Source organism: Scyliorhinus torazame, chromosome 12 (assembly GCF_047496885.1).
Source record: "Scyliorhinus torazame isolate Kashiwa2021f chromosome 12, sScyTor2.1, whole genome shotgun sequence".
In the NCBI taxonomy this organism is placed as follows: Eukaryota; Metazoa; Chordata; class Chondrichthyes; order Carcharhiniformes; family Scyliorhinidae; genus Scyliorhinus; species Scyliorhinus torazame.
The window spans coordinates 200,616,217-200,629,053 of record NC_092718.1 but is presented as its reverse complement, the minus strand read 5'-3'; the positions used below and the strand labels follow the sequence as shown (position 1 = coordinate 200,629,053).

General features: G+C 48.6%; 1 protein-coding gene across 7 annotated transcripts in view; it reads left to right on the top strand.

The window, feature by feature from the left end:
- nek8 (NIMA-related kinase 8) overlaps positions 1-12,591 on the top strand; it is a 110,134-nt gene extending 97,543 nt beyond the window's left edge. For all 7 annotated transcript variants that reach the window (XM_072469659.1, XM_072469653.1, XM_072469652.1 and 4 more), the window contains 2 exons: positions 9,557-9,715; positions 9,990-12,591. In XM_072469659.1, coding sequence (XP_072325760.1) covers positions 9,557-9,715; positions 9,990-10,018 — 188 coding nt within the window. In that variant the 3' untranslated portion in view covers positions 10,019-12,591. The remainder of the gene's footprint in view (positions 1-9,556; positions 9,716-9,989) is intronic.
- Positions 12,592-12,837: the final 246 nt, after the last annotated feature.

The window sequence follows — 12,837 nt, the reverse complement described above, 5'->3', positions numbered from 1 at the left end:
ATTGTTAATAACCTCTTGTTGCTAATTATTTCCAGACTGCTTATTACTACTGAATGAAGCACACAGGGAAGCAAAGAGTGTCAGGAGCAGAGATTTTTTTTAAATTGGGAGATTTTTTTTTAACAATAATAAAACATAGCATCCTAATGGTCCAATGAATAAATATACTGGAGGATCTTGTATCGTATGTTACAGACCAGAAAAGCTCCAGGATCTCTTTTATTGTCTTGTTTTGGACTAGATTTTCAGCTGGGATCACAACAGGAGCACTGCAGCTGGTTGTGGGATCCCTGTTGCTGATCATGACCCAGTGGTTGCTACATCAAAGCCTGTTGCCGTCCGGGCTGAGATTGTCCCCTTTTGCGTCTAAAGAGACGTCTCTGACCACAGAAAAACTAACCTCGGGATCGTTTGCAGTTTTGGCCAACTCCCTGGTGTGAATCTGCTTGGAGAAGAGGAACGAGGCAGAGATTAGCTTGACCAGGCCTTGAAGGCTAAATGCAGGGCTCATTGCATTTGTCTTACACCAATTCTGTGGCTGCGAGTCTGCCCGAAGGGGATCGGAGGTTGGCTGGAGTAGGCTTGGCATGCTGCCTGGTAAATGAGGGAAAACCTTTACTTTTAATAAAACTGCACCTCAATTAGTTGTTCTGAAATGTGTAGGGGCTTTTTGTTTTATAAATTAATGGTCCGCTCACCATTCATAAAATTTTGGATTCCAGGTATTGTCTGCATGGGTCTCACCCCACAACGCAAAGATGTGCAGGGTAGGTGGATTGGCTACGCTAAATTGCCCTATAATTGAAAAATAATTAATTGGGTACTCTGAATTTATTTTTATTAAATGAATTCCGGGTAAGAAGTGCATTGTTATGGCACAAATGAAGATTAATATGTTGGAGGATATATTTTTATCATTTTCATGACATTGCAATACAGACAATCATACATGGGTGGATCTAATAGCTTTTCCTGAGATACCACTAGTACGAGCTCTCGTGGAGTGGAGTGTGGAATGGCAGCTTAAGAAACCTCTGTCTCAAGCTCAGGTCGAGCAATATAAATTGCTAAAGGTATCCAACAGCAATCAGTGCTGCTCCTCAGTGAGTGGAAAAACCTTCTGGGAGCTGGTGAAATGATTATAAATCAGGTGAAAAATCTAGCCCATGTCGTCCAGGATCAGGGGCGGGATTCTCCGACCCCCCCCGCCGGGTCGGAGAATCACCGGGGAGCGGCGTGAATGTCGCCCCCGCCCGCCGCCGAATTCTCCGGCACCGAAAATTCGGCCTGGGCGGGAATCGCGCCGTGCCGGTCAACGGCCCCCCCCCCCCCCCCTGGTGATTCTCCGGCCTGCGATGGTCTGAAGTCCCACTGCTGTAATGCCTGTCCTGCCGGCGTGAATCAAACCACTACGCTTACCGGCAGGACCAGGCGGCACTGGTGGGCTTCGGGGTCTTTGGGGGGCGCAGGGCGATCTGGCCCCGGGTGGTGCCCCCACGATGGCCTGGCCCGCAATCGTGGCCCACCGATCCGCCACCGGGTTGGCCATCGCGGAGGCTGACGCTCCCGCGCATGTGCAGGCTTCCGCCAGCCGGCGAAGTCCCTTCGGCCCCGGCTGGCGTGGCGCCAAAGGCCTTTCCCGCCGGCTGGGGGCGCGCCAACCACTCCGGCGCGGGCCTAGCCCCTCAAGGTGAGGGCTTGGCACCTAAAAGCGTGGAGAAATCTGCACCTTTGGGGCGGCCCGGCGCCGGAGTGGTTCCCGCCACTCCATCCCGCCGGGACCCCCCGCCCCGCCGGGTAGCGGAGAATCCCGACCCAGAATTGAGATTCAATGTTTGGATGAGGTAATAGGTTGCTGCAAATGTCTGTGGAAATGGAGCCAGACACAAGTCACTGACTTCAGAAGAGAAAGGCTAAGGGGAATAAATTGGAGTGGAAGAAAGAAATCAGTAGATTTCCATTCCGCAAGGTATGCAATTTCTATTCCCGTGTCAATATAAATTGCTGATGGTATCCAACAGCAATCAATGCTGCACTCAAGTGAGTGAAAAACCTGACTTTTAGATTTGTTTTTGGAAGTAATGACCAAAATGAATCCGTGCCAGGAACAATGTATTTGAAGCTGAGTATGACACAGAAGTTGATTGAAGTTAGGAACAAGTTGTCTTTCCCTGTCAATACTATTTTTGGGGAACTTGCGTTAAAAAATAACAGCAAAACATGGCATTTTGCCTAACCAGTGTGTGTCAGGTTTATCCTTGACTTATCTTTTTTTTTAGCGTGGCCAATCCACCTACCCTGCACATCTTTTCGGGTTGTGGGGGTGAGACCCACGCAGACACAGGGAGAATGTACAAACTCCACACGGACAGTGACACAGGGCCGGGGTCGAACCCGGGTCGTCAGCACCGTGAGACAGCAGTGTCTCACCACTGCGTCAACGTGCCACCTTGACTTGGAACAGTTATCTTAATAACACATATGTTTTCTTTCTTCCCATATCCCTTTCCTCCCCTTTCTTTCAACCATCTAACTAGCCTACTGTTAAATGTTGATATGATTAACACTACCTTCTTCTGTCACTGACAGCGCATTCCACAGCCTCTCAGCCCTTGTATGAAAAATCAAATTCCTCTTGCTCGCTCTTGTAAATTTCTTGTATTTGATCTTATCTCTCTGTCCTTGCTTGGAGAACTTCTACCTATTCTGCCCCGTGCTTTCATAATTTTAACCATCTCTATCAAATCACCCTGTAATTTAATCTACCCTTCCCAAAATAGCCTCACCATTTCAATAATATTTCAAGCTAAGCAGCTTCCTAGTGAATCTGTGCAATATTACTGTCGCATCCTTTGAGTAGTGTAGAAGCCCAAGATTGCACTCCATCTGTGATTTTAGTGGTCTTACTAAGAGTTATTATAGATTCAACATTAGTTCTTGACTTTTCTATTCTCCCCCGCTTGTCAGCTTTTTAAAAAAATATATATTTTATTAAAGTTTTCAAACACAATTTTTTCCCTTACAAATCAAAGAAATAAAAATACAAGTAACATGATAACTGCAATATGACATTGTGTAACTAACATGGTAAACTAACCAAATAACACAAAGTAATACTCCCCCCCCACCCCCTCTCCCCCTCCAAAAACCCAAACAATTTACCTCCCCCCCGGGTTGCTGCTGCTGGTCATCTATCTTCCCTCTAACGTTCCGCTAGGTAGTCGAGGAACGGTTGCCACCGCCTGGTGAACCCTTGAGCCGATCCTCTCAGCGCAAACTTCATCTGCTCCAGTTTTATGAACCCCGCCATATCGTTTATCCAGGCCTCCAGTCCGGGGGGTTTTGCTTCCTTCCACATGAGTAAAATCCTACGCCGGGCTACTAGGGACGCAAAGGCCACGACATCGGCCTCTTTCGCCTCCTGCACTCCCGGCTCATCCGCAACTCCAAATAAAGCTAACCCCCAGCCTGGTTTGACCCGGACCTTCACCACCTTCGAGATCACTCCTGTCACTCCCCTCCAATACCCCTCCAGTGCCGGACACAACCAAAACATATGTGTGTGGTTCGCCGGGCTTCCCCCGCACCTCCCACACTTGTCCTCCACTCCGAAGAACCTGCTCAACCTTGCTCCCGTTATGTGTGCTCTATGCAGCACCTTAAATTGGATCAGGCTAAGCCTGGCACACGAGGAAGAGGAATTTACCCTACTTAGGGCATCAGCCCACAAACCCTCCTCAATCTCCTCCCTAAGCTCTTCTTCCCATTTTCCCTTCAGTTCGCCCACCAACTCCTCCCCCTCTTCTCTCATCTTCCGGTATATCTCTGACACTTTGCCCTCCCCGACCCACACCCCCGAAAGCACCCTGTCCTGGATCCCTTGTGTCGGGAGCAGCGGAAATTCCCTCACCAGTTGTTTCGTGAACGCTCTCACCTGCATATATCTAAAGAAATTTCCCCGGGGCAGCTTATACTTTTCCTCAAGCGCGCCCAAGCTCGCAAACGTCCTGTCTATAAATAAATCTCCCACTCTCCTGATTCCTACCCGGTGCCAGCTCTGGAATCCTCCATCCAGCCTCCCTGGGGCAAACCTATGGTTGTTCCTGATCGGGGACCACACCGAGGCTCCCAGCACACTCCTCTGTTGCCTCCATTGCCCCCAGATACTTAATGTTGCCGCCACCACTGGGTTCGTGGTAAATCTTTTTGGTGAGAGCGGTAGTGGCGCCGTCACCAGCGCTTTTAAACTCGTCCCTTTACAGGACTTCATCTCCAATCTTTTCCACGCCGCTCCCTCTCCCTCTATCATCCATTTACGAATCATCGCCACATTGGCGGCCCAGTAGTAGTCGCCCAAGTTCGGCAATGCCAGTCCCCCTTACCCTCGGGACCTTCCCTGCCCACACGAAGCTCGTGATGCTCCTATCTATTTTTTTTAAAAAGGCCTTAGTGATCAGTATAGGGAGACATTGGAACACAAATAGGAACCTCGGGAGGACCATCATCTTAATTGCCTGCACTCTGCCCGCCAGTGACAGCGGCTGCATGTCCCACCTTTTGAAATCCTCTTCCATTTGTTCCACCAGTCGTGTCAGATTAAGTCTGTGTAAGGTTCCCCAGCTCCTGGCTATCTGAATCCCCAGGTATCGGAAGTTTCTTTCCACTCTCCTTAGCGGTAGGCCATCTATCCCTCTACTCTGGTCCCCAGGGTGTATCACAAAAAGCTCACTCTTTCCCATGTTAAGCCTATATCCCGAGAAATCTCCAAACTCCCTCAATATCTGCATGACCTCTGTCATCCCCCCCCACTGGGTCCGTCACATACAGCAGAAGGTCATCCGCGTAGAGTGACACTCGGTGTTCCTCTCCCCCTCTAATCACCTCTCTCCATTTTCTGGAGTCTCAGCGCTATGGCCAGTGGTTCAATTGCCAACGCGAACAGTAATGGGGACAACGGGCATCCCTGTCTTGTTCCCCTATATAGTCGAAAATACTCCGACCTTTGCCGACCTGTGACCACACTTGCCGTTGGGGCCCCATAGAGGAGTTTAACCCAGCTGACAAACCTGTCCCCAAACCTCCTCAGCACCTCCCATAGATACTCCCACTCCACCTTGTCAAATGCCTTCTCTGCATCCATTGCCGCCACTATCTCTGCCTCTCCCTCTACTGGGGGCATCATTATCACCCCTAATAGCTGTCGGACGTTGACATTTAGTTGTCTCCCCTTTACGAACCCTGTCTGGTCTTCGTGCACCACCCCCGAGACACAATCCTCTATCCTCGTTGCCAGCATCTTTGCTAGCAGCTTGGCGTCCACATTTAGCAGTGAGATAGGCCTATAGGACCCGCACTGCAGCGGATCTTTATCCCGCTTCAAGATTAGCGATATCGTCGCCTCCGACATTGTCGGGGGTAGGGTCCCCCCTTCTCTGGCCTCGTTAAAGGTCCTTACCAGCAGCGGGGCCAACAAGTCCACATATTTTCTATAAAATTCCACCGGGAACCCATCTGGTCCCGGGGCCTTCCCTGCCTGCATGTTCCCCAGCCCCTTGGTAACCTCGTCCACCCCAATCGGCGCCCCCAGGCTTTCCACCTCCTGCTCCTCCACCCTCGGGAACCTTAATTGGTCCAAAAACTGCCGCATCTCCTCTTTTCCCCCCGGGGGTTGGGACCTATAAAGTCTCTCGTAAAAGGTCTTAAACACCTCGTTTATCTTCCCTGCTCTCCGCACCGTAGCTCCCTTTTCATCCCTAATTCCCCCTATCTCCCTCGCCGCTGTCCTCTTTCGCAGCTGATGGGCCAACAGGCGACTCGCCTTTTCCCCATATTCATATCTCATCCCCTGTGCCTTCCTCCACTGTGCCTCCGCCCTCCTTGTGGTCAACAGGTCGAACTCCGTCTGGAGTCGTCGCCTCTCCCTGTATAGTCTTTCCTCCGGGGCCTCCGCGTATTCTTTATCTACCCTCAAAATCTCCCCCAGTAGTCTTTCCCTTTCCTTGGCCTCTATTTTCCCCTTGTGGGCCCTGATGGAGATCAGCTCTCCTCTGACCACCGCCTTTAGTGCTTCCCATACTACTCCCACTCGGACCTCCCCGTCGTCATTGGCCTCCAGGTATCTCTCGATACATCCCCACACCCTTCCGCAGACACCCTCATCCGCCAGTAATCCCACATCCAGCCGCCAGAGTGAACGCTGCTCCCTCTCCTCTCCTAGTTCCAGGTCCACCCAGTGTGGGGCATGATCTGAAACAGCCATGGCTGAATACTCAGTTCCTTCCACCCTCGAGATCAGTGACCTTCCCAAAACAAAGAAATCTATCCGGGAATACACCTTGTGAACATGGGAGAAGAAGGAGAACTCTTTGGCCTTCGGCCTAACAAATCGCCACGGATCCACTCCCCCCATTTGGTCCATAAACCCCCTAAGCACCTTGGCCGCTGCCGGCCTTCTTCCGGTCCTAGATCTAGATCTATCTAACCCTGGGTCCAACACGGTGTTGAAGTCTCCCCCCCCCCCCCCCCCCCATTATCAGGTTTCCTACCTCCAGGTCCGGGATACATCCCAGCATCCGCTTCATAAATCCCGCATCATTCCAATTCGGGGCATATACGTTAACCAACACGACCTCCATTCCCTCCAGTCTGCCACTCACCATCACATATCTGCCTCCGCTGTCTGCTACAATGCTCCTAGCTTCGAATGACACCCGTTTCCCCACCAGTATGGCCACCCCTCTGTTCTTTGCATCCAGCCCTGAGTGGAACACCTGTCCCACCCATCCTTTCCTTAACCTAACTTGGTCCGCCACCTTTAGGTGCGTCTCCTGAAGCATAGCCACGTCTGCCCTCAGTCCTTTCAAGTGCGCGAACACTCAGGCCCTTTTAATCGGCCCATTTAGGCCTCTCACGCTCCACGTGATCAGCCGAACTGGGGGGCTACCTGCCCCCTTCCCGTGTCGACTAGCCATCACCCTCTCTAGGCCAGTCCCACGTCCCGGTTCCGCGCACCCACCCGTTCCCCCGGCGGCGCATTCCAGCCCCGACCACTCTTTCTTTTACCAGTTCCTCTTTGATTTCTGCAGCAGCAACCCAGTTATCCCCCCCCCCCCCCGCTAGATCCCCATCTAGCATGATTGCTCCCCCATATTGCTTCCGAAAGTCAGCTGACTTCAACTGACCCCGGCTTCTCCCGCTCTCTCCTTGACCCCCCCCCCGTGTGGGGAACTCCCATCTACCTTGCGCCTATCTTCCCGCCATCATCTTTCTGGCGCGGGAACAAGAACAATAAGCCCCGTGTTCTCTATAGTTGTACCGCCCCTTGTGGCGCAGCTCCCTCTGCCGCCCCACTCCCATTCCCCATCCCCCGCCTATGTCTCTTCTTCCCCCCCACCGGCGCCCACATTTCTTAGTGTCCCCCCCTCCCCAATTTACATCTCTATATACATCGGCATTATCATTTCCCCTCTAACATCAGTCCCTCAGTTCTGATCCAGTTTCTCGTTTTTAATGAAGGTCCATGCTTCTTCCGCCGTTTCGAAGTAGTGATGCCTCTCCTGGTGCGTGACCCACAGTCACGCCGGCTGCAGCATCCCGAACTTCACCTTCTTGTGTAGCACCTCCTTGGCTCGATTAAAACTCGCCCTCCTTCTCGCCACCTCCACACTCCAATCCTGGTACACCCCTACCACTGCATTCTCCCATCTACTACTTTGTACCTTTTTGGCCCATCTCAGAACCACCTCTCTGTCATTGAAGCAATGAAATTGCACGATCGTCGCCCTAGGTGGTTCTCCCGCCTTTGGTCTCCTCGCAGGGACCTGATGAGCCCCTTCCACTTCCAAGGGGCCCGAGGGGGCCTCAGCTCCCATTAGCGAGCATAGCATCGTGCTCACGTAAGCCCCGCCGTCCGCTCCTTCCACTCCCTCGGGGAGACCCAGGATCCGAAGGTTCTTTCTCCGTGATCTGTTTTCTAGGACTTCAATCCTTTCAATGCACTTTTTGTGGAGCGCCTCGTGCGTCTGCGTTTTGACCGCCAGGCCCAGGATCTCGTCTTCGTTGTCCGTCACCTTCTGCTCCACCACGCGGAGCTCCAACTCCTGGGTCTTTTGTGCCTCCTTAAGCCCCTCAATTGCCTGTAGCATCGGGGCCAGCACCTCCTTCTTAAGCAGCTCCACACACCGTCTCAAAAATTCGTCTTGGTCCGGCCCCCATGTCGCCTGGGCTCTCTCCGCCGCCATCTTGCTCCTTTTTTTCTTCTGCCCCTGTCCTCGAGGATGCTTCGCGATCTGGCCGCCGCCGCCGATATTTTTCTTTTTCGTTGGAGGTGACTCCCTGTTGTCTCACCCCACACCGGGTTTCGTCCCGAAAAAATTCCCCGTTGGGGCTCTTAAAAGAGCTCGAAGGTCCGTTCGAGCTGGAGCCGCTGAAATGTGCGGCTTAGCTGGTCATCGCCGCAACCGGAAGTGCTTGTCAGCTTTTTAATGGCCTATCCACTTGAGGTGCTTTCAGTACCTTATGAACCTATACCTCCAAATCTCTGTTCTTCTACATCACCCAGTTTCTATTTGCAGTCTTGCCTGCAAATTTGGACACATTTTCCCTATTTCCTATGTCCAAACTCATTGATTCTTTGACATAAAGGTGGGGGGTGGTCCCAGATCAGTCAGTGAGACATTATGACCTATTTCCAACTACTCTCAGGTACTGCACTTAATTTCATTCCCTCTTTCCTTCCACAGTTTTACTCAGTTTGCTACTTGCCTGCTAATTCCACACTACTTGGTATTGTTTGCATTTTCATTTGTTTATAATGTGCTGACTATAAAAGTCTAATTGTTGTGCAATCCATATGTGATGTGGACAACCTGGCCTCTGGTATTGTGCTTAAATGGCGGTGTTTTTTTTTAAACGAATGCCATGCCCTTTAACTTAGAAAAGCAGCTCAGTGAGGTTTATTTATTTTTCTCTTTCTCTCTTTTGCACGTCCACCTCTACTTTTCTCACCTTCCTCTCTTGGGAACACCTCTTTTCACTGGGATACAGTTCCATGAGCACCCCCTGTCTCATGGTATCTTGTCTAAATGATTATCCTTCATTTGTGATCCTGGACAGTGAAAGGCAACAAGCTGCATAACCTTGAAGGGCATCATGATTGACCTCGATATTGTCCACATCTGACGTCCACTCAAGTGCATTTTTCAGCAGAAATCATTGGATACTAATATGAAGCAGGATTTCCCACTGATGTTATCATCCCAGCCCTGGGGCACTGAACCCACTTGTTGCACCCAATCGATGTCCAAGCTAAGATTAACTACAGATAGAACTTAAGATCTTTTGGGCCTACATGTCATTGTATCACACGAGGCGATAGGATTAGCCACTGAACTATCGAGAGATATCACTCTGCAAGATTCACATATTTAAACTTCAACACCTCTGAGAATCTTGTGATGATTTTGCAAAACTAGCTCCTTAGTTTGTCTGAATAAAGCAGCAAAAATGAGTTGCATTACTGCAGGGTGCCAGAGTCATTTCCTTTTTATTCTAACAGAAGGCGAAGTGTATACCTGGGGAAAGGGTGCCAGGGGAAGACTGGGAAGGAAAGAGGAAGATACGGGGATACCTAAGCAAGTGCAGCTGGACGAAAATAATCTCTATTTTGTTACCTCTGTCGCATGTTGCCATGGAAACACATTGCTGGCAATAAAACGTAAGGCATCCCCACTTGGTACAATTTTCAATTAATTTAAGTATCTGCTGTGGTTGTATAGTTCTCAATGAAGTGTGTTTTCCTTGAACATTTTGTTAGTGGTTGACAAGCAAAAGTTAACACACAGTCATCGAGTATAATTCATTTCCAAATAAAACAAAAATTAACAGTTTTAAGCAAACTGGAATTTTTGATGTTAGTTTATGGTGGGAAATTTTGTTTTGTAACTAGTAAACAGGAGTGTTCAAATGCCACTTCCTCTTTTACTCTCTAGCTTTGGCCGAGGAATCCATTCCAAGATGATCGGTAGTATTCGGTTGACGCTGGTGTTTTTGCTCTGGATCGGAGAATGGCTAAAACTAAACGTAGCCAGGAGAAAAGGTGACCAACCTGAAAGAAAGGACAGACTTCTTCAGCAGCACTCTAGATGCCTCTCATATTAATTACCACAAATGACTGGTATTGTTGCCATTTGGGAATAGGCAATGAGTAGCCAAATATCCCCACATCGTCACATTCTGTTTTGATAGCAAAATTCCATACTACTAAATGTGTAATTTCCTACTACCTGCACTATGACTATGCTAAATGGTTCTTAATTTCATAGAATTTACAGTGCAGAAGGAGGCCATTCGGCCCATCGAGTCTGCACCGGCCCTTGGAAAGAGCACCCTACCCAGGCCCACACACCCACCCTATCCCCATAACCCAGTAACCCCACCCAACACTATGGGCAATTTTGGACACTAAGGGCAATTTTTAGCATGGCCAATCCACCTAACCTGCACATCTTTGGACTGTGGGAGTAAACCAGGGCACCCAGAGGAAACCCACGCACACACGGGGAGAACGTGCAGGCTCCGCACAGACAGTGACCCAAGCCGGGAATCGAACCTGGGACCCTGAAGCTGTGAAGCAATTGTACTAACCACTATGCTACCGTGCTGCCCTCAAATGAGACAGTTAAGACTGCAAAATGCCTGGTTGTCATATGCTGCATTTTGCCATTGAAGCATTAATATATCCCAGCGTTAGGAAACTTGGGCCCCTATTAATCTCTTTGGTATTAAACACTAAACCAAGACGTAGGGTTAAATGCAACCAGATTTGTGGTTTGTTAGCGGTGCCAGGTATTCCGTCCAGTAATGAGCATGATAACATGTAACATAGGACCAGAGAAAGTAGCTGCAAATTAAATCTTGAGCAGGCATTTATAATTTTCTACGGTTTATTGTGACATTTTCTGGGAGCTAATCCAGGCTGTTATTTTGGTATTTATTTAGGTAGAAAGTCCAATGGATTTCACAGCTGCCACTGAAAGCTACCAATAAATTACTTTGTTCAAATGGCTCACGTTAGCCTTCACAGTTTGTGAAAGATGTTCTGTTATTGTAGAATGTTCCCAACTAACCGTATTAAAGACAGACACTTCAAGAGTTCAGTGACTTGAACAATTTAAAGGAGAGAATTTAATTGGATATAAATAAAGCCGATTTACTTCCTTTTCTCAAAAATCTGAGTTTTCCTACCAGTTTTGTCCCCCCATATTACTTGGAGAAGCAGACTCACATTCAGTGCAATATCATTGGTGCATTTTAGTGTCATTTTGTCAAGTGTGAACCCAGACACTGAGCATTAACAGGCTATTTGACTATGGAGAGTATTAATGCCAATCATTATTTTTTAAGTTTTAGAGTACCCAATTCATTTTTCCAATTAAGGGGCAATTTATTGTGGCCAATTCATCTACCCTGCACATCTTTGGGTTGTGGGGGCGAAACTCACGCAAACACGGGGAGAATGTGCAAACTCCACACGGACAGTGACCCAGAGCCGGGATCGAACCTGGGACCTCAGCGCCGTGAGGCTTCAGTGCTACCACTGCGCCACCGTGCTGCCCCCCATTAATGCCAATCATGACGGCACACACTGTCCCCTCTTGTACATCTCAGCAGGGGTGACTGATTAGTGAGCAGGAGCCACTGTTGATTTTTTCTTTCCCTCCCTTTTAGGAGCACTGAGAGCGATTGCTATCCTGAGAAACAACACCTACATTTGGTGGCATCTCCTGACATGCATAGCCTAATGATTCACTGCCTTTATTAACTAAATATGTTGGCCCTTTAGAAATCATGTAAGTTTTCCTTCTAAGTATTCAATTGTAATATTAACCGATACAATATGTTGTATTTTCTTTTCTTTGTGCCAGGTCCCTATTTGTCAATGAACGCAATCTGTTCCCTTTAGTTATTCTGCACATTCAATAGGATTATTAAAAATCATCAGGTTTGCACCACTGTGGATTTATATCCTGAATTAAAATTTAGCTCATTGGGTCTGGACACGTAGCAGACGCTCCAGCCAGGTTACCACATTAGAAATCTTAAGGATCCTCATGCATTGTATCACATTTGCTTGTTGTAATTCTATCCCTGTTGTCTTTTCCAGAAATGTGCTTTAATGCACAAGAACATCAATCTATTTGTAGTCCATTTTAGTCTGACAGGAAATTACATCTAGAATAATGGATGCCTGTGAGTGAGTTACAAGACCATAACCCAATCAAGGAATGTGATAAACATCTCTGAACACTATCTGAATGCTTAATTTTCGGTTACTGTTTTGTAATTCAGTCCCTGGTGTCTACACTTTTTGCATAAAATACATATTGAGGATGGAGTTCAAGCTTTAAATGTTCCATTATGTTGGGCTCTGTAATCATTGCTAATTTTCAGCTTGCTTTTCTATCCTCTCAATCCAGATTCCATGACACCAGTACGTAAGCCTGTCATGGTGCTCCAGAAAATGGGTTTAACTGTATAAATGCTGAGAAGCACTGAAATCTGAATTAAAACTGATGATTTGTTCTCCAACGACGTTCTTTTGTTGTGGTGTCGTGCATTTCACGAGAAGGCGTAAAAGGTGGTAAAGTACAGGTTAATTTGAGACGCACCGACTGAGAAAGTGGGGCTCTGTAAAGTCCATGTTTCAGACCCTCTGTAACTTTCGCAAGGATGCTAGGTTCGATTCCCGGCTTGGGTCACTGTCTGTGCGGAGTCTGCACGTTCTCCCCGTTTCTGCGTGGGTTTCCTCCTGGTGCACCGGTTTCCTCCCATATGTCC